Genomic DNA, 24,404 nt, shown 5'->3' with positions numbered 1-24,404 from the left:
CGCCTCAGAGAAGGGTGAAGAAAGAAGGCCTTTCAAAATAAGTTTATTTTTTCTTTCATTCAGTGTCCGCTGACTGAAACTGACACAGATCTGACAGGGAGGTTTCACAGATAAGTGGGAAACCCCCAGACAATATACACAATCATCATGCAGGTCGCTATTGGGGAGTTTACCATTGCAGGAAGTGCAATGCTTAAATCCCAAAGTCCCTTTCTTTTCAGACATACTAAATATATTGATTCAACAATCCAAAAAAGGAAGGAAAAGAGAAAAATACCAACAATGGTATTAAGAATACCACAAGAGTAAAGAAGGGCGTTTACCAACATTTGGTAAGAAGAGGATACCCCTGGGTAGAGCTGGTTAAGATAATAAGATATAGAAAAGTTTTAGAGGAAAAAAACTCACAAAATACAGTAAATTCTGAAAAAAATACAACACTTAGCTGGAGAGCTCGGTGAAACGCTGCTATATGGCTGCGCGGCAAATGAGATCTGAGGTAACTGGGAGAAGGGCAGTGTGGGTAGCAGCTTAGCTCGAGAGTTTTTTTGGTGTACACAAGCTTGGTATTAGACTGACTCGGTTCCGAGGGCTCGGAACCGAACCCATCAGTGATGAATAGGAAGAAGATTAACAACTTCAGATTATATAATAATAATAATAATAATAATAAAAATAAAAAAAAAAAAAACTTACCTCAATGCTCTGAGCTGGGCATGCTCCACTGCGCCTCCCACACCCCCGCTACTTAAATATACCAACTCCAAGATCACACTTCAGTGCAGAAAAGGGAAATTTTCCCATTCTGCACTGTACAAAGCCATTGCTTTTCACCTTCAAACTTTTTGAAGTTCGATCATATGGTGTCAACCATATGACATTCGAACTTTAAAAGTATGTGCAATTAATAGGGACCCAACAGGATGTATGATCATGAGAGGGCCCTAAGCAAACAAGACACTGGTCGTGGCAATTGTTATGGGGAATCTGTCTCCCACACTGGCATTTATCCTTTTTGGATGATATGAAACCCCACAAGCAACAATGAAAAGGATAAGTAAAGAAACCCAATGGGGCACTTAACGGCTTGTTGAACCAGCGACAGAATGGCCTTACAGACAGAAGGACGATCATACGATGGCATTAAGACTGGTGGCAAAGAGGTTCTGAGGATGGTATGTCTGGACATCACCTTTACACCATACGTTATGCAAGGAGCACGCGTGTGCCATACAGCGTACCTTAAAGCAACCTAAAGGCTTTGGTATACTGGCTGGACATCTGGCCTCCCTTGGCAGGGGATCCCTATTGTAAAGGCACTTCAACAGTGAAATGAAAGGACATCTCGTTTCACTTGATGCCTTTGGAACTACTTCATGTGGGTTAAATAATATGCACACTTTGACAATCACCCTACACTCTTTATTAGGAGGATGGACAGCAGTGGACTCTTCCGTGAGCCATCTTTGTAGCTGCTGTATTTCATGGAATAAGTTTACTGTCCCCAAAGGGTGGGGTGATTTAAACTTATTCTCATTTGACGGGGAAATTTAAATCTATGTAATTAAGCCTCATCTATACAACTCAAGCAGAAAGATAAAGTGGAAAAGGGTGAGGAAAAATGGGGAGGTGGTGACAGGTAGAGAGAGACTAGGATTCTGGATGTAAGTCCTTAAAGAGAATAGTAACAACCATGCAGAATCTTGTAATTACATCCAGAACAAGCAGCATGGGATATATGAGAAGAAACAGTAATGGAAATAATACAGAAATTTAAAAGGTGGAAGATACTAAAGTATGGATCTAGACTACATGCTGCAGACAATAAAAATGAGACTAAGCCTACAAGGGAATGAAGAAAGCACATTTTACAAACAGAGATGTCTGCAAGTAGAAGTATAGAAAAGCAGGAAAAAGAGGGATGAATTTCTGGAGTAAATTAACAAAGGAACAGAGGTATTGGAAACAAATAACCTGAACGTTAAACACAGTAGTGGGTACGGCTAAGCAGTACATTGGGAAGAAGCTAAGCAGGAGGTGGGAATGCAGGTTACAAACTGCATCTCCTGTCAGGAATTTTTAAAGAGCACAGGCAAACAGAAAAGGGACAGGGGGTGCTAAGAAAAAAACAAACACAAAAAGACCAGCATGGTAGTTCCACCGTTTAATATGAGGTAAAAAAACGGACAAAAATGTCCCTCACAAATAACTTGTAATACTCATACTAGTTTCGGCACCCGCCTTCTTCAGTGAGTAAGAAAAAACAAAATGTGAACCTCAACCAGACGTCAGTATATATAATACTGTTAACCAATAGAAAAAGAGACATTCTTTTGAAGGCTCCTAATACAGAAGTAAATTAACACAGTAGATGAAAGGTGTATACCAAAACACATAAGTGTATGTACATTTCAACAAAATAATAATACCTAATTACAGCAGTAAGAAAATGACAAAGGCAAACATGTATAAAAATATATATAACAATATAAATAGTGTTTGCCTGTTACAATAGTCTGGAATAAATATTCCTAATGACATAAATATTGAAGGTATTAATGATAACAAAATCAATTCAATGTTTAGTACTGTGTATTCAGATTATGACTTAATAACTATCATAGTTTTATGAATTATAAATGGTCATTAAGACCAGGTGGAAATAAGGCACCAAGGTGTGTGATCCAGTACCTTTCTTTATGGCTTAATATTCCTTGCCAACCTGTTTGGTTGTTTCTATTACCCGTAATTTTATCTATAATGGTGAACATAAACTTTGCACTTGGATGTTTGATAGTACGTAAATAAAGGGCATTGGATATTTTATGATTACGAATATCACTCCGATGTTCCCCAATTCTGATTCTTAATGAACGTGATGTTTTGCCAACATAGAATGATTTGCATTGGCATGTTGCCAAATAAATAACCCAACTGGTGGAACAATTACCAAAAACTCTGATGTCATATACTTTACTTGTGTTGGAGCTTGTAAACTGTTTTAACTGATTAACTTGGGCACATGATATACAATGTCCACATCGAAATGTTCCTAATAACTCATCCCCCATAATGGTAAGTTGTTTATATTTTGCTGCGCCACTTTCTCTCTGCTTATAATGGGAAAACAAAGTACCCAATGTTTTTCCTCGTCTAAATGAAAATGAACACTGATTATCCAGGATACCCCTCAAAAATTCATTGGCTAACAAAATATTCCAATTGTTATTCACCGCTTGCCTAACTATTGTGTGATTTTTACCCAAAGTGGTGATGAGTCTGATGTTTTGGCCATTGTGATGTTTACTTTTGTCCCTATATTCCAACAATGTGTTCCTTTCCTGCCTATCTGACCAAATTCTGGCCGATTCAATATCAGAGATACAATAACCCCTATCCAAAAATCTGGATTGTAAATCAGCCTTTGCAACTGTATAGTCCTCATGAGAAGAATTAATTCTCCGAATTCTCAAATATTGAGATTTGGGAATGTTGCGGATGGTGTGACATGGATGCATACTCTTTGCATGTAACAAAGTATTGAACTGGGGATATTTCCGATGGATTTTGGTGTTAAGTGTGTGGTCACTGTTACGATATACAGTGACATCCAAAAAATCTATCATATCCCTATTTGATGTGACAGAAAATTCAATACCCCAAATGTTATTAAGATATTCCAAAAATTCTTGGAGATAATCTGCATCTGCACGCCACACCATCCAGCAATCATCTAGGTATCTCCTCCATATGTCCATTTCTACCAAATATATGTTGTGTAGGGGATTGTAGATAAGGCATTCTTCCAGGTAGGCCATAAAAAGATCTGCATAAATTGGGGCAAAAGAAGCCCCCATGGCCGTACCTTGCAGTTGCCAATAACAATCCCCTTGGAAATAGAACACATTTTTAGTGAGGACATGTTCAGTTAAACAAATAAGCAGCGTATTGAAGCCTGGAGAATAAAGTTCTGCTTTGGCAAGCCAATATTCCAAAGCTTGAAGCCCGGCCCAGTGTGGTATACTGGTATAAAGGGATTTTACATCCAATGTACACATCAACCATTCGGGATCAAGCTGAGTATCCTCAATAATTTTCAGGAATTGTGTTATATCCTGGATTCTAGCCCTGACCAGTGGCAATAAAGGTTTCAGAAATTGAGTTAGAAATGCAGAAAGTGGTTCAGTGAGGGAGCCATGGCCAGAAACAATTGGCCTTCCTGGTGGATGTGTAATAGATTTGTGTATTTGCGGAAGTAAATATAAGATTTGTTTATCTGGATCTTTAACCTGCAAATGTTGAACAGTTTTTGTGTGATGATACCCTCCTCCAATGCAGATTGTAAAAATAAATCAATCTCTTTTTTAAATTTACTAGTGGGATCAATCCCCATTTGCATATAACAATGTCCATCCGATAGTTGCCGTAAACCCTCATTAACATAATAGTCCATGTTCAAAATGACCACTGCTCCACCCTTATCCGCTTGAAGAATAGCTATATTATGATTAGCTCGAAGTTCTGATAATGCCACCCTTTCAGCAGTGGTGATGTTATCTTTACTAATCGAAGCTTCAAAAAGGGGGAAGTGTAAATCTTTCAACACCGCCTGTTGAAAAATGGCTACATTTTTATTCATAGGCGGCTGAAAGGTGGATTTATAAAATGTAAAATCAGTAGATCTTTGAGTACTAGAACTATCCTGTTCAGAAAAAAACAGTTTAAGATTAAGTCTACGACAAAAGTCAATGACATCCAACGAGATTTGATATTCATCAGAGAAAAAACTGGGAACAAAGTTTAATCCTTTATTCAAAACTTGCTCCTGGTCATCTGTAAGAACATGATCTGATAAATTCAGAACATTTTTAAAAACAGGAGTTGTTACTTCAGTAGTGCTTGTATTAATCCCGTCATGGAATCTGTGGATGTGTTTGTTTCTATGTTTCCTCCCCCCTCTGGATTTCCTCCCATACCTAAAGGGTGTTGGGTATTCATTTTCTTTTTGAGTGGTGAGTTAACTATAGTACCACATTCACTGTCAGTGTAAGATGACTCCTCCCCTGAGGTGCTGGTATGAAATTGGTCTCTATTTTTTAATATAGACCTGGGTCTTTTTCTGGTCCTGCCCCTATTTACATTAGGGACGTTATCTTGAAAATCTCACAGTTCTCTGTGTTTGGAAAGGATGTCCCTTATCATAATCATTAATATCTCTATTGAATTTCTTAATTTTTCTATCTTTGATGGTTTTATCATACATAGTCAATTCCTTGGACAACCTGTCTAGAGATTCCAAATACTTAGGGCTGGACTGATATTTCTTGCATTCATTAGCAAGATCCTTCACTTCTGATAGGCACAAATCTATTATTCTTTCGTAATAAGAAGCTAAAATTTTTACAAAAACCATTGAGCCCTCTCGAAGTGCTGCATCCCATTCATCTGTAAGCCTCTGTTCAGATCTGCCTACAAGCGGATGCAGTTTTATACGTAATCCTCTTGGTGCCATGTTTTTATAAAGATAGGCTTTAAATAACCTTAGATGACAAATATTGGCTCTCAGTCCCTTCAAGCCCTTTTCCAAATTTCGAAAAGAGACCTCACAATCATCTATTAAATTAATAGCTGGTTGGTTAGAGCTGCTGCTTGGGATATGGTTGAGACCAAAAATTCCCAAATCTTCCCTATCAGCACACAACCCATCCAGGATTTTATCTAAATCCATGACATTAGAGCTGAGGTTGTCCAAGGAGTTAGCTACAAAAATGTCAAATAGATCATTCAAAAAGAGAAATGTAATAAGGGCAGGACCAGAAATACCCATAAATGTTAAACCAAAAATTCAACAAATGTTGAAATATCAAAATGCTATCAGGACCAATTCCAAACCAATAGCCACCCAGTACACAATATAGAGGTTCATCAAAAATTACTATTCCTAATGTTCTATATACAGGATATTTATTCTAAAACTTATATAATACACTAATGTTGTGTTGTTAACATCCAGATGTATAATAGAACATATCGTTAAGCCTAGATGGTCTGTTTGCATAAGCAAGTATGCCCAGAACTATGAGTACAAATCCTCAGTATAGAAAAATAATCATCCATGCAACAAACATCAATGATATTAATGATATAAGAAAAATACCAGTTCTCAAATCAAAAACAGATTAATCACACAGAAATCCTAAAAAAAGGACATTAATATAGAATCCAAAAATGTCAATGGCAATTAGAAAAAGTTTGAAAATATTGCTAAATCAACATGTATAAGTGGGCCAATTTAGTATCAATGATACACAAACAATTTCTATATAACCCAATGTTAATGAACAACATGTTAGAAATAAAAGCTGAATAATATGGGATGAATATACCCCTTTTTATAAATCTATATCAAAATACAAAAACAAGGGGAGAAAAAATGTGGTCCAACCTTAAGAAATGTATCCTTTAGGTCAACCTAGGAAAAAGTTCCACGGTATGAAGACCCCAATCTATGCATACAAAATGTGCCCTTAAATAATAACACAAACACAGTGATTATTACACAAAAAGCATATGCAAGAAGATAGTAATTAACAATGATCATATAAAAGTACCAAATTCTGTTGCTAAACAGTCACAAATTGTACATATGAAAAATTCCATATATAGCAAGAATAATATAATCTAGCTGGAAATTCAAAAAAAGAGGAAAGGCCCTTCATAAAATGTACAACAGGACTGTAACCATTACCTTTACCAAAGAGTCTGAATCCAGATTCTATTTGTATATAGGTAAAATACCAGGATAGGTACTCGAATATCAATCCTTTAAACACTTGAAAAATATGTATGTTCCATATATCAGTATGATTCAAAAATCCAAGCTGGATGAAAAATACAATGATAGCGTATAGTTATAGTACAATAGTCATGAAACATATCATACAGTATATAGTCTCACATAAAAATAATTACATACAAAACAAATCACCACATTTGAAAGGTCCTGAATGTAATAATAAATCCTTAATAAATTGAAAACTAACTGGCAAGCAATGTACCACTGACCCAAAGGTCAATGTAGCCTAAACATACTTGTCAAGATATAAAAGTATGCTCGGCCATATGTTAAGTGTTCATGTATCAACGAATGACTACTGCAACTGAATGTCCAAAAGTTTATAGAAGAAAAAATGTCCCCTCATAAACTAGAAAGAAGAAATGTGCTTAAAAGTTCCAAATATATGTTGAAAATCCTCCAAAATTCAAGGACTGTTGTTCAGTAAAACCGCGACCATCCACAAGGTGTATTTAATTCAAAAAACGATGCCATATAGTTCCTTCCTGTAAACCGTATAAGCATGTATACCATATACGACGAAAGCCCTCTATATCAAACAGCAACTGTCGTTCCAAATCGTAAGGCCCAAAGTTCAAAGTTGTAGTACCCATAGCCTGGTCCCGAAATGAGCCCAAGAAATAAGCAGCATAATTTTGCGGCTACCAGTTCACCATGTTAATTTGACTGAAAGCCAAAATCAATATAGAAAAAATAACAGTACCTTATAAACGGTTGTTTCAGACGCGTGAGCCAAAAAACGGTATGTCCTGGATATAACACAATGCACCGAAAATCTAAATGCCAAATAGAAGAATGTCTCAATGGTTTTAAACTTGCAAACAAACCCAATAAGTGTGAACAGTCTTGAATCCCAACTGACGCTAAGGTCCAAAAACAACCTCAGGGAAGGAGCCTTCTCCTACCGACAGTGAAACAGGAACGCCAACAGCGAAGTGAAACCAATATAACCAAACACCAGTCCTCGCTCGTACGGCATGCACGGCCAACCAAGCTTAGAACAAACACAAAAAGGCCAGCATGGTAGTTCCACCGTTTAATATGAGGTAAAAAAAACGGACAAAAATGTCCCTCACAAATAACTTGTAATACTCATACTAGTTTCGGCACCCGCCTTCTTCAGTGAGTAAGAAAAAACAAAATGTGAACCTCAACCAGACGTCAGTATATATAATACTGTTAACCAATGGAAAAAGAGACATTCCTTTTAAGGCTCCTAGTACAGAAGTAAATTAACACAGTACTAAACATTGAATTGATTTTGTTACCATTAATACCTTTAATATTTATGTCATTAGGAATATTTATTCCAGACTATTGCAACAGGCAAACACTATTTATATTGTTATATATATTTTTATATATGTTTGCCTTTGTTATTTTCTTACTACTGTTATTAGGTATTATTATTTTGTTGAAATGTACATACACTTATGTGTTTTGGTATACACCTTTTATCTACTGTGTTAATTTACTTCTGTACTAGGAGCCTTAAAAGGAATGTCTCTTTTTCCATTGGTTAACAGTATTATATATACTGACGTCTGGTTGAGGTTCACATTTTGTTTTTTCTTACTCACTGAAGAAGGTGGGTGCCGAAACTAGTACGAGTATTACAAGTTATTTGTGAGGGACATTTTTGTTCGTTTTTTTACCTCATATTAAACGGTGGAACTACCATGCTGGCCTTTTTGTGTTTGTTCTAAGCTTGGTTGGCCGTGCATGCCGTACGAGCGAGGACTGGTGTTTGGTGCTAAGAGAAAGACCAGATTTGCTAAAGTTTTAGCTGAGTGCAGAGTAAATGATGTTGTTCCCCCCCCCCCCCCCCCCCCCCCCCCCCCCCTTTTTTTTTTTTTTTTTTTTTTTTTTTTTTTTTTTTTTTTTTTTTTTTTTTTTTTTGGATTTAAAAGATTCCCACAAAGTACTTTGAAAGAAATGTTGAAACAAACCTGGGCAGGGCAACTGGCATTTACTTTTGAATGAAACCAAGGAAAAAATAAGTAAAGAAACCCAATGGGGCACTTAACGGCTTGTTGAACCAGCAACAGAATGGCCTTATAGACAGAAGGACGATCATACGATGGCATTAAGACTGGTGGCAAAGAGGTTCTGAGGATGGTATGTCTAAACATCACCTTTACACCATACGTTATGCAAGGAGCACACGTGTGCCATACAGCGTACCTTAAAGCAACCTAAAGGCTTTGGTATACTGGCTGGACATCTGGCCTCCCTTGGCAGGGGATCCCTAATGTAAAGGCACTTCAACAGTGAAATGAAAGGACATCTTGTTTCACTTGATGCCTTTGGAACTACTTCATGTGGGTTGAATAATATGCACACTTTGACAATCACCCTACACTCTTTATTAGGAGGATGGACAGCAGTGGACTCTTCCGTGAGCCGTCTTTGTAGCTGCTGTAATGATCACAAAATCCACCAGAGGACCTTTGGATCAGTACTGCCTATCCTTAGTGAATGTACTACTTTATCTGGCTTCCTAGGGATGGCCTCTGCTGTGCCAAGTTCCTGCCATGCCGTCCTGGAGATGAAATCTTTAAGACAGTCTGTAGGAGGGACCACGCAAGAGGCAGAAGGGGCAGAGTCATATACTTTTGAAGAGTCTTCCTTATCCTGAGATCGTAGGTCAGAAACCCAGGATCTGCCCATAGTCAATAAATCAAGGATTTCTCCAAAAGTGACATCTTCTGGAGGGGAAGTGAGCATCTTCTCATTCATTCAAGACCATGCAGAGGTTAATGACTATGAAGGGGAATCTAGATGCATCCTTTTTCAAATTCTCTTCCTAAGAGCTTTTGCATAGAGCCCAAGGAGGAATGGGACTGCTCTGCCTAAGTATCTCCAAAGGATATGCTCTGTTCTGTACCTGGGATCCTTGATTCATGGGAATAAGGGCTGATGAAGGAACACTTAGGGGTTGTTCTAGTGTCAAGGAAAGTCTCAATGATTGCCTGGGTAGGATGGGGGCAATCACTCTCTCCATGATCTTGAAGGCTGAACCAGAATTATCTGCACCAATGGTACAATCCTCATAACAGATTCTTCCCTGGTGAGGCAGAAGTGGTTGATGCAACCCAAATACAATGCCAAGTTCTCTGACACCAAAAACAGTACCAAACATGTTGGAGACCTAGTATTGTGCCAAGGACTTGAAGCTGAGAGCTTGGGTCAGGAACCTACTTGATACCAAAGGGGTTGGATTTGACTGGATCAGATGTGAAATTGTAGGCACAAGAGCTGTACTCAACAGTGCAAAGAAAGTGAACATCAGTGAGATGCCAGCTCTGAAACTGTCTGTGCAGAGACTGGCACTAAGAAACAGATAAAATGTTGGGGAGGCCCAACCTGATCTGTCCTGGCACCAAAGAGAGACGGGATGTCGCTCAACTTCATCTGCATCTTAAGGAAGGCCCTCATCACAGGTTTCTAGTTGTTTTCCAATGTAATTCTGATAAATCTCAACAATTTCAGAGAAGATGCTGAAGGAGGTTTGGAAGGAAAAAGAGAATTTCCTGTGGTAGACTTAAGAGGAGACATGCCCCTAATCACAGCTATTTCTAAGAAAGGGGTTTAGGTTTTGGCTTACAGGAAGGAGAAAATTTGCTATTTGGCACCTTTGGAGAAGAGAAAGAAGCTTGGCTCTCGTTCCTATGTTTGCTAACCTTCCTGTCCTTATCTTTGTCATTTTCCTTCTCATACCTTTTTCCATCTGCTAAAAATCAAGGTCCAAACTACTTAATCTATATTTAAGTGTTCGGGGACTAAGTAGATACTCGCATATCATGGGCATCTTGCTGCGAAGCTTATGACCACACTTAGTGCATTTCTTAAATGAGGTACGACATCACAAACTGTATTATACTAGCGCTTCTTCAGTGAGTAAGAAAAACAAAATGTGAACCTCAACCAGGCGTCAGTATATATAATACTGTTAACCAATGGAAAGAGACATTCCTTATAAGGCTCCTAGTACAGAAGTAAATTAACACAGTACTAAACATTGAATTGATTTTTTTACCATTAATACCTTTAATATTTATGTCATTAGAATATTTATTCAGACTATTGCAACAGGCAAACACTATTTATATTGTTATATATATTTTTATATATGTTTGCTCTTTGTTATTTTCTTACTACTGTTATTAGGTATTATTATTTTTGTTGAAATGTACATACACTTATGTGTTTTGGTATACACCTTTTATCTACTGTGTTAATTTACTTCTGTACTAGGAGCCTTAAAGGAATGTCTCTTTTCCATTGGTTAATGTATTATATATACTGACGTCTGGTTGAGTTCACATTTTGTTTTCTTACTCACTGAAGAAGGTGGGTGTCAAACTGGTAATACAAGTTATTTGTGAGGGACATTTTGTTCGCTTTTTACCTCATATTAAACGGTGGAACTACCATGCTGGCCTTTTGTGTTTGTTCTAAGTTTGCGTGCTGCAGCATGTCAGGCGAGGGACTGAGTGTTTGGTGCTAAGAGAAAGACCAAATTTGCTAAAGTTTTAGCTGAGTGCCAAGCAAATGATGCTGTTCAAAAATGAATGAATAGCAGGATGTACAAAACTATGACAAAACAGACTGGAAAAAGAGAACAGAAAGACACATTACAAAAGGATGGTGGGAAAAAATTTACAAAGCTCTCCCAAATAAGCAACAAAGTCTAGAAGGTTTAGGATTTTTTTTTGCATACAAGTGGCTCCACAGGCATTTTTATACAACAAGTAGACTTCAGATAGACAGCAAATGTGGGAGATGTGATGGGGAAATCAGGAACATGTTTTTGGAAATGTAACAGGAGATATTGGAACATGTTTTTAGGAATGTAATGAACAGGTGGATTTAAAAAGATTCCCACAAAGTACTTTGAAAGAAATGTTGGGGAAACAAACTGCAGCAACTAAGGAAATTATTTTGAGCTGGGATATAAAATACAAACTATCTATACAACAGGTACGGTCTAACGAAATTCAATTTACTGGTGCTCCAAAAAGCAATTACCAGAAAATGGACATAAAAATCTAAACCAATTGTAATACAAGTTATGGATGTTGTAAAGGAGAAAAAAGAACTGGAGAGGTGGGATCTTCAGAAAAGGGAAGGAGCAAACTTCATAGAAATAAACAGAATTTGTGGGAACAATGCATGCAGAATAATGCTCAAGAGGTTTAAAGGAATGCAGAAACTGAGCAATTTATGTAATGCTGGAATGAACGGAAATTGTTAAAAATATAACATATGTATACTGCACACCAATACTGGAAAATTGTTATCGCTCGTTTTCTTTACTACTTGTATATATGAACTCATGCTATAACTTAAAAGTAAAGTTTTGATACAGATGACCATTGTTCAGCATGTAAATGAAGTGTTTTACACAGTGTAAGTGGGGTTCAGTGTTTAAGTCCCCTCAGGGCTGTATATGGGCAAGTCATTGTTACAGCAGAGTGCTTGTTTTGTGAAGTTTGCATTACAGTTCAGGTAAAGTCAGAATCTGCTGATGTCATATTACTGCTTCAGTAGCTCGACCTGTAAATTAAGTGCTTTATACACCATAAGTGTGGAAGGGCTGCAGATTTATATCCCATAGAAATTACATATAGGCATATCACTGTTACAATAGGGTGCTTGTTTCCTCAAATTTTTTATCTTAGCTATTCACACTGTTGCCCCCCCCATCCATGAAAATTTAGTTTCCACTGAAATCACCTTAGAACAAGTGTCCGAATCCTGGTGAAAGGCTAGAGAAATAATGTTTCAATGGGTGTAGACAACATACCAGGTTGCATTTTCATCATGGGCTAGAATACACCATCTGAGCCACAACTGTTCAAACTCAGCCCTTCTACAGGGTTTGTGCCTGATGCCTGGAGAACAGCCACTGTGACTCCTTTACACAAGCGTGGCCCCTCTATAGACTCATTTAATTTCAAAGCAGACATCCAAAAATCCACCACCTCAAAACAAAACACATGCAACACATACTTCAATAAATCAGTGTGTCAACCAATCACAGCCCTTAAGGCCAAACACCTTGCCTGATACACTAGTAATAGGTGACTCTATAGTCAGACACAATGATGTCCCACTGAACAAGGAGAAGGTGACTGTGAGCTGTCTATCGGGAGCTAGGATCCGCCACATAACACACGCACTCAAGTCACTCCAAAGCAAGTACAAATATGACTCCGTCATTGTTCATGCTGGTGTGAATGACCTGAGACGTACCTCCCTGGACTACATGAAAAGAGACAGAGGAGCTCTCCGATTATGTAGCCCAGGCTGGTATGACCCTGACCCTGAGCAGCATCTTGCCCTCACCAAGAATGATACCACAACACAAAGACAAGATGATCAGCTTTAACAATTGGCTCAAGTACTGGTGTCATTCTAAGGGGATCCAATGTCTGTCTGCCTGGGATGACATGTTGGACAAGCCACGCTGCTTATGAGGGATGGCTTACACCTGTCACCACTGGGCTTCCAGATATTGGCAAAGGCTCTTGCCACCCCCATAGTGCCTTTTTTAGGCAAGGCTCAAAAGACAAACCCACCTCCTTAGAAAACAAAAATGGAAAAACTAAGGGTAATGCTGCTCAACGCCAGAAGTCTAAATCTCAAGATGCAGGCACTTGATGCACTCCTCAGCATGGAGAACATTGACGTCTGTGCAGTAACTGAAACCTGGTTCAAGGCTCCTGAGAGCACCCCAGCGCTACCAGGCTATATCTCGTATCATGCTTTTCAGCCCCAAAACCGGGCGAACCACAAGGGAGGGAGTGTCCATACTCATCAGGACACCACACACCTCCAGGTTAGTAGCAACACATGAAGCATCAGAGACCATACAGGTGCAACTAACTATAGGCAAAACTGCTATACAACTGGTAGCATGTTACAGACCACCCTCCCAATCTCAAGAACCCCACTCAACCTTCCTGAAGACATTGGAGGATATGAATGTATCACAAAATACCATCATACTGGGAGACTTCAACTACCCAAACACAGATTGGGTACATTATTCTAGCCCTAATACCCTAGCCCAAAGGTTCCTGGAATTCATAAATTCAAATGCACTGGAACAACTAGTCACCTCTCCCACTAGGGGAGATAATATACTAGACCTGATCATCACAAACATGGGGGCAAAATGCTCCACACCAGAAGTATACCCCTCACTAGTGAGATCTGACAACAAACTAAGCACCCTGGATATACATATACCACCTCCACCCCCAGCACAAAAGACCACAGTGAAAAACTTCTCAAAAGCAGACTTCACTTTTCTTAAGACTGAGATGGTATCCTTTAAGCCCACTGTGCCAGTGGATACCACATCCCACATTGCCGAATCCTTCACAAATGCTTTCTATGGACATCTCCAAGAATGCATGGATCATGCTATCCCAAACAAATCCAAGTCCCTCTCCACTAAAGGTAAGCGTCCAGTCTGGTGGACCTCAACCATAAACAAATTGTATAACAAAAGAAGGAAGCTACTGCACGTCAGAGCAAAATCCCATGAAGGGAAGACATCTCTGATCAACATTAGCAGAAAACTACGTTCTCTCATAAAAACATCCAAGGCCAACTTTGAGAGAAAAATCGCTAAGGACACTAAAGATAACCACAAAGCCTTCTTCAGCTATGTTAGAAACCTGGAAACCCACAGATATGCTCAGAGTTGGTTCAAAACAACAAAAAATACACTGAACCCACAGATATTGACAACATTCTGGCTGACAGGTTCAGTGCAAATTTCTCCCCTCCTTCACCCCCAAAAGAAGAAATACTTATCCCAGCTGAATGTAATCTCCCTGTCATCTCAGACATCCAAGTGAGAACCGCCCTAAACAAAGCAAAAAACACAGCATCAATGGGACCTGATGGTATCCCGGGTTGAGTGTTACGTGAACTCCAAGAGGAGCTAAACCCACACATAAAAATGCTATTTACCCTTAGCCTTACTTCGGGATATGTACCTGAACACTGGCGTACAGCAACAGTGGTCCCACTCCACAAGGGGGGGTGCCTCTACAGACCCTGGAAACTACCGCCCCATAAGCTTAACCAGCCTGGTCTGCAAAGCTATGGAAAGAATCATTATGGAACTCAGAGACATAGGGGACCTACAGACACTTAATCCCACCCAGTTCGGCTTTGTAAAGGGCAGATCCTGCCTTTTAAACCTGGTTGACTTTTTCGAAACAGTCACTAGAGCCATTGATGAGTGCAAAGCAGTCCATACAGCATACCTGGACTTGGCTAAGGCCTTCGACACAATACCCCACTCAGGCATCATAGATAAGCTCAACAGCTTAAAAGTAAACCCTTATGTCACTAGATGGGTTGCAAACTGGCTAAAGGACAGAACCCATAAAGTTAAAATCGCTGGAGCAATGTCAGACTCAAAGCCAGTCACAAGTGGTGTCCCACAGGGATCTGTCCTGGGACCCCTCTTGTTCGGCATTTATTTCTCAGCTGTTAAAGCAAACATGGGAGGGCTATGGCTGACAAAGTTCGCAGATGACTGCAAACTAGGCGCCATAGTCGATACACCAGCAGACACACACATCCTACAAAAAGGCCTCACAGAAACGGACAACTGGTGCCGGAGTCACGGCCTTAAACTAAACGCCAAAAAATGTATAGTCATCCCCTTTGGGAAAAACAAAGTACCCACAAATTATCACATAGACAGCAACCCACTGAGTATGGAAAAAGTAATCAGAGACCTAGGGACCCAAGTCGACAGCAACCTCTCATTTGACACCCACGTTGCCAAAGTGGTTAGAAAAACATTTTACCTTGCACAACTCATCATGAAGGGATTCACATCCAGATCCAAGGATGTCATTGTACCCCTATATTCCTCCATCAGACCCATGATTGAGTACAATGCCCCATTTGGTATGTACCTCACCCGGCATTTGCAACAGCTGGAGAGACCACAAAAGTACCTCACCAAGAGGATCAAGGGTCTCCAACATATGTCTTATTCTGCCAGACTAAAGAAACTTCAGCTCTATTCAGTAGCATACCGCCTGCTCAGAGGTGATCTCTGCCTGACTTACAAGGCCATGTCCAATCAGGATCTGATGGACATGCTCCACCTCAAAAAAATCCAAATCCATCAGGACCACGAGAGCTAAAGACTCAAACCTCGGCACAAGTATGAATAGGACATGCTGGAGGGATAGATTCTTAACCCAGAGGCTTCCCATGCTTTGGAACAAGATCCCAGTTCATATTAGGCAGAGCCCCTCACTGACTCTCTTCAAGAGAAATCTTGATGAGTGGATGGGAGATCGTAAGTTTACCCCAGGGGTCACATCTGTGTCACTGCTAGACAGGGGCACAGTAAACTAATTCTATTATATAAGGGAACCTTCATTGTGTCACTACTAGACAGAGGCACAGTATTCTAAATTTATTCTGTACATATTTTGTACCATTTCATGGGGTGGCAAAAGCCACATCACTATGGCTAGGCTTACAAATGCCCCAGGGCAGATAGCCTAGTACTATACTATGAAGTCCATCAGCCTTACCCGCCTTGCATGAACAGCCATGGAATGTACCACAGCAAAACTCATTTATGCAGACATAAGCAACTTAACTAGCTCCCACTCAGTTTGGTTTTCTGGAAGGCAGGTCCTGCCTCCAGAACTTAGTAAGCTTCTTTGAAAATATTAGAGGCTGTGAACAACGGTCACATAGCACAAACTTTTTCTCTTGAACAGGCCAATGCTTTTGACAGTGCTCCCTATGCTGGAATCACTGACAAATTAAACAATGTAAACCCCTACTTTGTCTGCTGGAGTGTAAACTGGCTATCCATCAGATCCCAGGCCGTGAAAGCTGCTAGAACACTCCATGGATGTAAAACTGTAACTAGTGGGGTGCCACGAGGATCTGTGCAAGTCTCTCTCAGTTCGGGATTTAGTCTGATGCGATCCAAGCCAATACCCCAGAAGTTTGGTTGAACAAGTCTGCTGATATCTTCAACAGAGTACTGTTATCTGCTCATCTATGGATATGAAACAGCACCAGCTACATATGCACATGCCTGGCGAGCTAAAAATGGTCTAAAGTTAAATGCACAAAAGTATAGCACAGCAGCAGTGTTTTCTACATTTTAAGTTACAAATGGTACTCCTCTTCAGAAAGAAGACCTGGGTACTACTGGACAATCTCTCTCATTTCATCGTCAAGTTTCCACTGTAGTCATGCTGTCCTACCTGACCCAGTTAATTAGCAAGGAAATATCTTCAAGAACCAAAGTAGCCATTCTACCTCTGTAATCTCCCTTTATCAAACAAATCACTGAGTACACTGCCCCCTTTGGTATGTATAAATCCAAGGACATTGCTGAACTGGAAAGGCCATAAAGACTTCTAACAAAGAAAATTAAAGGTATTGAATCCTTCAACTACCATACCAGCTGCTCCAAGGTGACCTACAAATAACTTGTTGAGTCATGACAGATCCAATCTTATTTGACCTTTTAATTCTTTCACAGCCAGCACCACTACAAACTAGTCACACTAGAGAGTTAAATAGGTTCCTAACACAGAATACTCCCAGACTATGAATTAAGTTGCTACTACAAGTCAAACCAAGTACTACTTCATCTACCTTTAAGGCTAGTCTCGATGACAGTAAGGGTACTCACACATTTACATCAGGAAATAACACACAAGGTCCTACTCAGTTTTGAAGGTTAGTAGTGTTAAGTGCTTGACAAGGGTGGCAAGAAATTTTACATTTGTTTGCTTAAATGTGTATATGGCAAGGCATCTTACAGTCCCAGTGATTGCTTGCCTAGTCGGATTTCTATTTTGCTATGTTTCATAATATCATTTCCATAGACCTGCTGGTGAATTGGTTATATTCCAAACTACCCTTAAGGGTGTGTGTCTATATGCATCCTCAGATGGACCAGCACACTATCAGGAAATGGTTTCATTCTCATAGTCCTGTTTTTTCTTGGGTGTGAGAAGCTTCAGGTCCCTTGAAACAAAGAACTCAGGACAAAATGGGTAGTAGAAAATAAATACAATTAAAGTTGGACTCTCTTCCCCCTGCAGCATAAATGATTCAAAATTTCAAATGGTACCAACAATACATCATCAATGAAATTTGTTTCTTAATTTCCGAATTATATGATGTTAAAAATAATGGTGATCTTTGTCCTGGTCAACAAATTAATAAATCAGTCTTGCTGGTGCTTTGCACAATTAGAAAGCCAACCCATATCCAAACTTCAAACTGTGTACAATTCTGTGTGTTTGCCCCCCCCCCCCAAAAAAAAGGGCTCGGCAACTCAATACAATGAATCACCCTCCTGCCAACTGTTTTAGACAGCAGTCTATCACAGCCAGGAGCGCTCACCTCAAATCCAAAGTTATAACACTGGATCATCGTTTCTCGATAGTACTGCTGCAGTGTTGCAGACTCGTCACCTTCTGCTTCTGGCTCCGATCTGAACATCTGATCAACAGTATCAATGGCTGTACTTATCTTCTTGCACAGCTGTAATGCTTCATTCTAAAGAAAAAGGAAACAAAGCATTAGGGCGCCTACCACAAACCAAAAGAAAGGCAACGGATAGTGACTTATGCAACACTAAGGTCAGAAGAGCTACATAAGAAGCTGGTTTCAGTTTATAATACAGATAAGCATGAACATTTCATTAATGGCAGTCTTCTCAATGGAAGCAGTGAAACATTTGACGGAGTAAAACTACACAGCACACTACACCAAAATAAGCACATCTGCACTAAGCTCAATGATTTGAATTCAATCAATGATACCTTTTTTCCCCACTTTACAAAGAACATCAATAAAACACTTGAGATTTTTTAATTATTCAGTACATATACATGTGACAGTATTTGTAAACATGTCTCTGAAAGAAAGATCTCAATGAAACCCAGGAACTTTCTTGCCATACTTTCTACAAAGAACAACTTGCTAGGGTATTTTGTACATGTATGAGAAATACTGCAACAAGACCTTCAAGACAACACCTAAATCAAGTATCCCTGGTAGAATTAGCACTTCTTAGCACCATGATCAGACATGGCCACATTTCTCAAGCAGTAATTCAACCAAGAATGATAACACTGATTATCTGTCCAGTGTCACTATTATTGAGCTGGTCCTTCAATGTTTACTCCGGCACAGCAACATTCAAATTAGAAAGGGTGGGAAGCACAGTATATCCTTGAGAGAAGCTTCCTAAGGGGGTTCTGTAACAAGACTATTATTCCTTCATATCACATTTTTTTTCAGAAGCCCCCACATTTGGGGGAACATTTACACCTTTTACCAGCATAAACGACATCATCAAACACACTGCGACAGCAGTCTCTGCTTAGCCCTTAGGTCCACCAGTTGGCCTCACACCCTGCAAAGAGTAAGCAGATTCCTATAAATCAAGATATAGGAATAAAGAATATCTATACTGTACAAGAATATATAAAATATAAAGCTGCCCAACTTATGAGAACTCCAGCTGAAACCTGAGTGGAAAAGCTATCAATAAATACAATGAAGGACAGCAGGTGGGTAATCGGGATAGCTGATGGAGGTCACTTCAAAGATCAACTAATGACACAGTAAGAATGTACTTTTTAATATCTGGTATCAGGGACTTTCTTTGGTGGGGTCAGATTGTTCCAAGCAGTATGCAAGTGTTAGGGAGGCATGTTAAAAAAAACTCATTAAAACAAAAACTGAAAGGAGGACAACCACTGTCATCGAAGTCTTTAAAGCAGCCTGCTCATCAAAGTATCCACTAATTCATGCCAAAAGACAATGCACCTAGAAATTCACTTTGACAGAATTTACTTGGAAGTTACCAGCCCCTCCTTCCTGCTACAAGGCAGACTAACAGTTGTTATGCTTGTGGAAGTCACACACACACACACACACACACTTCAGCTAGAACCGGTCCAGATGGCGCAGGCCATAGGCATGAAGGACTCTATTGCTTCTAGCCTCTACTCTTGCAAATAAAACAGAAAAAGGAATGGATGAAAATAAGAACAAGTCTAGTATAATTTCTGGGAAACAGGGGAAAGCTACAGGAATACCCAGCCCTTATGAAAGACTAGATTCTGCTTCAAAGAAAGTGGAGGCTTGAAGCTTCTGCAATGAAGACCACAAAAAAAAAAAAAAAAAAAGTTTCAAGTGATACACTTTACAATCCAAACTGTGAATAAGCAAGCCTTTCAATCATGAAATTTAAGCCAAAATGAGAATATATATATATATATTTTTGGGATGTACACAGAATCCCTTTATGTAAATGTCTGGCCAGTTGTGTCCTACACAAAGTCATGGTGGGCAGAAATACCAGACTCACACATCCTAACTGTGGAGTAACAAAGGCCAAACTCATACAGTTGTCCACAGTAAAGCAAAAGTGTCTGTAAACTGAGTAAGATAGTGTAGAGCACCTATATGGAAAACCTCTTCCATTTAGCAGAGTAGGTCTGCCAGGTGGAAGTATTCCTACTAGCTTTAATCACCTCTGACACTCAGGCTGGGAAGTCTTGAGATTTAACAGTCACACGACTATGCAAAACTTCCTTGCCTTGTACTGGAAGACTTCTGGTGTGCAACACTTGTAAAGACTCATCTTTCTGAGGCAACAATGATAAGTTTGAGTCGTTCTTGTCCCACATTTTATAATCAAGCATCGAATCAAAGGGAATGGTGGAAAGATACACTCTAACCTCTTCTGACACAGGAGACAAAACACAGGCCACCACCACCTCTTCACTGGCCTGCTGCACCAGGAAGAGGAGGGGAAGGAACACATTCCTCTGAGCAGCAAACATGCTAGCTTCTGTGGTCTCCCACTCTTGAAATACTGTAACAAGACAGCTCCCGAATTCTCAGCCCTAGGAGAGGACTGGGAGTGCAGCTTGGTAGTAGATAGCAAATTTACCTCCCTCAACAAAGAATATTCAGACTAATTCCTCTAACTATGGTCCACAGCTAGATCCACACTCCTTTCTGCAGAGGCTGCAGCACTGCATCCTCTGCAGAAAGGAGTGAGACAGGGTGCAGCACTGCATGTCCTCTATTTGTTCAGATATTATATGGCAGAATTAGTGCCACAACAAAGCAGGAGAGACCCAAGATTTAGCCACTGTTCCACAGCCTTCAAAGCAAAGGAGACCTGACTACAGTAAACCTCCCTTTTCTGAAGGGGCCAATTTACGTGAACCACCAAGAAGCTGATTTGGGCATCCATCCCTGCCAGTAAAGCACCAATACCAGGACCTGCAATGGGTTTAGCTGGTAAGTTGTTTGAGGTTGGGATGCATCAAACATCCCAATCTTGTGTGAGCAAAACAAGTCTGTGTGGCAGCATGTGGTAACTGCCTTTGCCCAATCCCAAAACAAGGGAGAAGGACTGATGCCTGGGCTGGTGGAGAGTCACCACAATGATCTCTTAGGGGTTCTTCTGAATCTTCAGCACTACACTGGATAACAGTGAAAAGCATATATTCCTGTCCAAGTAAAAGAAAAGGCATGTCTTTCTGGCTTTCTTACATAGAGTCCTGGAAAATAATTTTGGCAGCTGATTGTTTGGTGAGAAGGCAAAAAAGTCTATGTGAGGAAATCTCCAGAGACGGATCAAATCTTGGAAGCCCCCCTGATTCAGTTTCCAGTCATGAGGGTCTGCCCTGGTCCTGTTTAGCTTGCCTACCACACAATTCTGGTTCAGAGATATAGATCAGAGTGTGCATGTACCTTTAAGAAGCTTTCCAGTGGCCTTGAACATGTTTACAAACACTCAGCATGTGCAAGCTAGACTGCCATTTTGTAGACAGCTGCTAAGATGTAAGCATGCATGTATGTACTAGCCTGTCTGTCTGTTTATTTTATGTTGCTTCTATTCATCCTGATCTGTGTGTAATAAAGTATATAAACAAACTACCCTGCCTGTTTGTCTTCTATAATAACAGAAAATGAGTGACATAGTATCAAAATGGGATTCAGAATCAAGACCATGAGGCATTCAGTTAAATTTGGAGGTATATACAGGAGTACTAAAACTAAATTATTTTTTTACTCAATGAATATAAAATGAAGCACTCAGAATGCTCAAAACAAATTTCTAGTTAAACAAAATGTGTGAAACTGCATCATATTGATAAAAATATTCGTAATTGTTAAGAAAATGTTTGAAACAATGTCCAAATCACATAAAATGTAAAAAAAACAAGGAAAACAACTGCATTTTTTCACTACGTGCTATTTTTTCACATTAATTAAAGCTATTCAAGATACACGAAGTTTACAAAGTGTTTGCAGGTTTGTGCAGTATTACAGCATGGTTATTTCTCAAAATACAGCCATTTCCAAGCATATTTCGCAAAGTACAGTATTTCAAAGAGTTTATTGTGCATTTGAATGTTATTACAAGTACCCGGTGTGTGTGCATGTTCGTACATAATTACAAGGGCCATATTTGCAGTGTGTTTAAGCATACTTTGCTGGCACGGCAGAAGGATTTCGCAAACCTGGTCCACTTTGTATTTGATAACAATATTGCAGAAACATTGGAGTGTGTTTGAGCAACAGTACGATATTTTCATACAAGCTGCATTTTCTGACAAAGATGCACATACAAAGGCATTTATTCTGCTTAATTTAGCTGGTTCAGAAACTACAGAAAGAGAGAGAGAGCGTTCATTTGTGTATGCACCTGCTGTCTATGCAGGGGATGGGGAAACCACCATATAGTGGTAACGGCTGAAACAAGGGAAGACCCAGAGTGCTTAAAATATAAATTTAGAGAAATGTGTAACCCCAAACGAATACTACAATGGAAAGGCACTTATTTTACATAAGAGGTCAAAAGCCTGGTGAAACTTTTGCAGCATATATAACGGACTTGAAAAATAAAGCTAAAATGTGCAGATTTGGAGTTAAGCGATTAACTGATAAAAGACAGACTGGTGTGGGTTATAAAAGATGATGCTGTGAGGAAGATTTTGCTTCGAGACAGTGATTCGACTTGGAATAAGGCCATAGAGATTTGACAGATATATGACCTTACAGAAAGCACACAAATATGCTTACAAATGAGAAATGCATGCTTCTAATGTCTTCCAAAACTGATGTTGACAGTATGCAGCATGTGGTTAAAAGAAAATAGGCCCAAGCACATGGCAGCTACTGTGACTCCCGCAGTAGTCTCTAGGAAGCCCTGTAGCTTTCTAGCAAATTCCAAGGTGTGCTCTGTAAAGCAGACATGCGCAGTGAAGCACAAGGGTGAGTCAGCAAACTCAAAGTTGTGCTTTCACCTAGCCTCATAGTCAACTGTCATACTTGTGGTGGAAATCATGTGCCTAAAAGAGGAAAAGTGCTTAGCTTTTGGTCAGCAGTGCCACAGATGTAAAAAGCAGAATCATTTCCAAAGGTTTGTAAATCAAAAGAGGCTCATTCTTTTATTAAATGAGAACTTTCAGAGACAAGTTGATCAATCAGAAAGCTGTGATCCTACTTTTTATATTGATGGTGTGTCCATGCTTGGTGAAACAGTCACTGCAGCAGATTTGTGGACAAAGAATGAAGTATTTTGTACTGTTCGGATTACTGGGAGACCCACAGAGCTCAAAGCTAATACTGGCCCAAAGTGCAATGTTATGTTTGCAGAAACATTTGCTAGACTATGTGCTGGTGAGAAGCTTGATTTGGCTAAGTGTGCAAAGCTCGTTACCTATGGTGGTGAAGAAATTCAAACTGAAGGCTCAGTAGTGCTTTCATGTTACTCTGCCGGGAACAGCTATGACTTGCAATTTTACGTAGTCAAAAGGCACGTACAGCCATTATTAGGTCTCAGAGAAAGTTTGAAAATGGGACCACTTTTATTTACGAAGGAAGTCCACCATGTAAGCTTAAAAGACAACTATTCTAATTTTGCCTAGACTAATTTTTCTACCTATGCTGATCTTTTCAAAGACAAACTAGGCAAACTCCCTGTTGTGTACTCCATGAAGTTAGACCCTGAAGTCAGCCAAGTTGTCAGACCAGTGGCTGAAAATCTGCCTAGCCACTTATGGATTCAGGGACCACTCATGAAGACTCAAGATGGACCTGCTGAGTTTTGTCAGCCAACATGTTGGAACTCCTGGGTATATCAGCTGCAAGAAGAAAGCACCTGGAAGATATCGCCCATTCCCACACTCTCATGGCCTCTCTGCACAGGGGATAAGATCTGTTCCCCCTTGCGTGCTGAGATACCAGACAACTGCCATGTTGCCCATCTGAACTGCTATGGTCCCTAGAGGGAGAAAGTCCTGAAAGGCTTGCAACATGAGAAGGACTGCTCTAATCTCCATGACGTGTATATGCAATTTGGTCTCTAAAGGGGACCAAGTGCCTTGAACCATCCTGTTCCAAAAATGCCCCCCAACCCCAAAAGGGAGGCATCTGTGGTCACTGTGGCCTTGGGAGGAGGAAGACAAAATGGCCTGCCTAGATGAAG

The 24,404-nt window shown here is 39.7% G+C and overlaps 1 protein-coding gene across 1 annotated transcript in view; it reads right to left on the bottom strand.

The window, feature by feature from the left end:
* The window catches only part of MAP3K4 (mitogen-activated protein kinase kinase kinase 4), a gene marked incomplete in the record, with an annotated part of 2,414,579 nt that overhangs the window by 658,110 nt on the left and 1,732,065 nt on the right, over positions 1 to 24,404 (bottom strand). Inside the window, 1 exon segment of the mRNA XM_044068025.1 lies at positions 18,284 to 18,439. Coding sequence (XP_043923960.1) covers positions 18,284 to 18,439 — 156 coding nt within the window.

This window comes from Protopterus annectens, chromosome 1.part0 (genome assembly GCF_019279795.1).
Source record: "Protopterus annectens isolate FY-2018-M chromosome 1.part0, PAN1.0, whole genome shotgun sequence".
NCBI lineage: Eukaryota > Metazoa > Chordata > Ceratodontiformes > Protopteridae > Protopterus > Protopterus annectens.
Note: the sequence above shows the minus strand (reverse complement) of the source record. Positions and strands in the feature narration are given on the sequence as shown.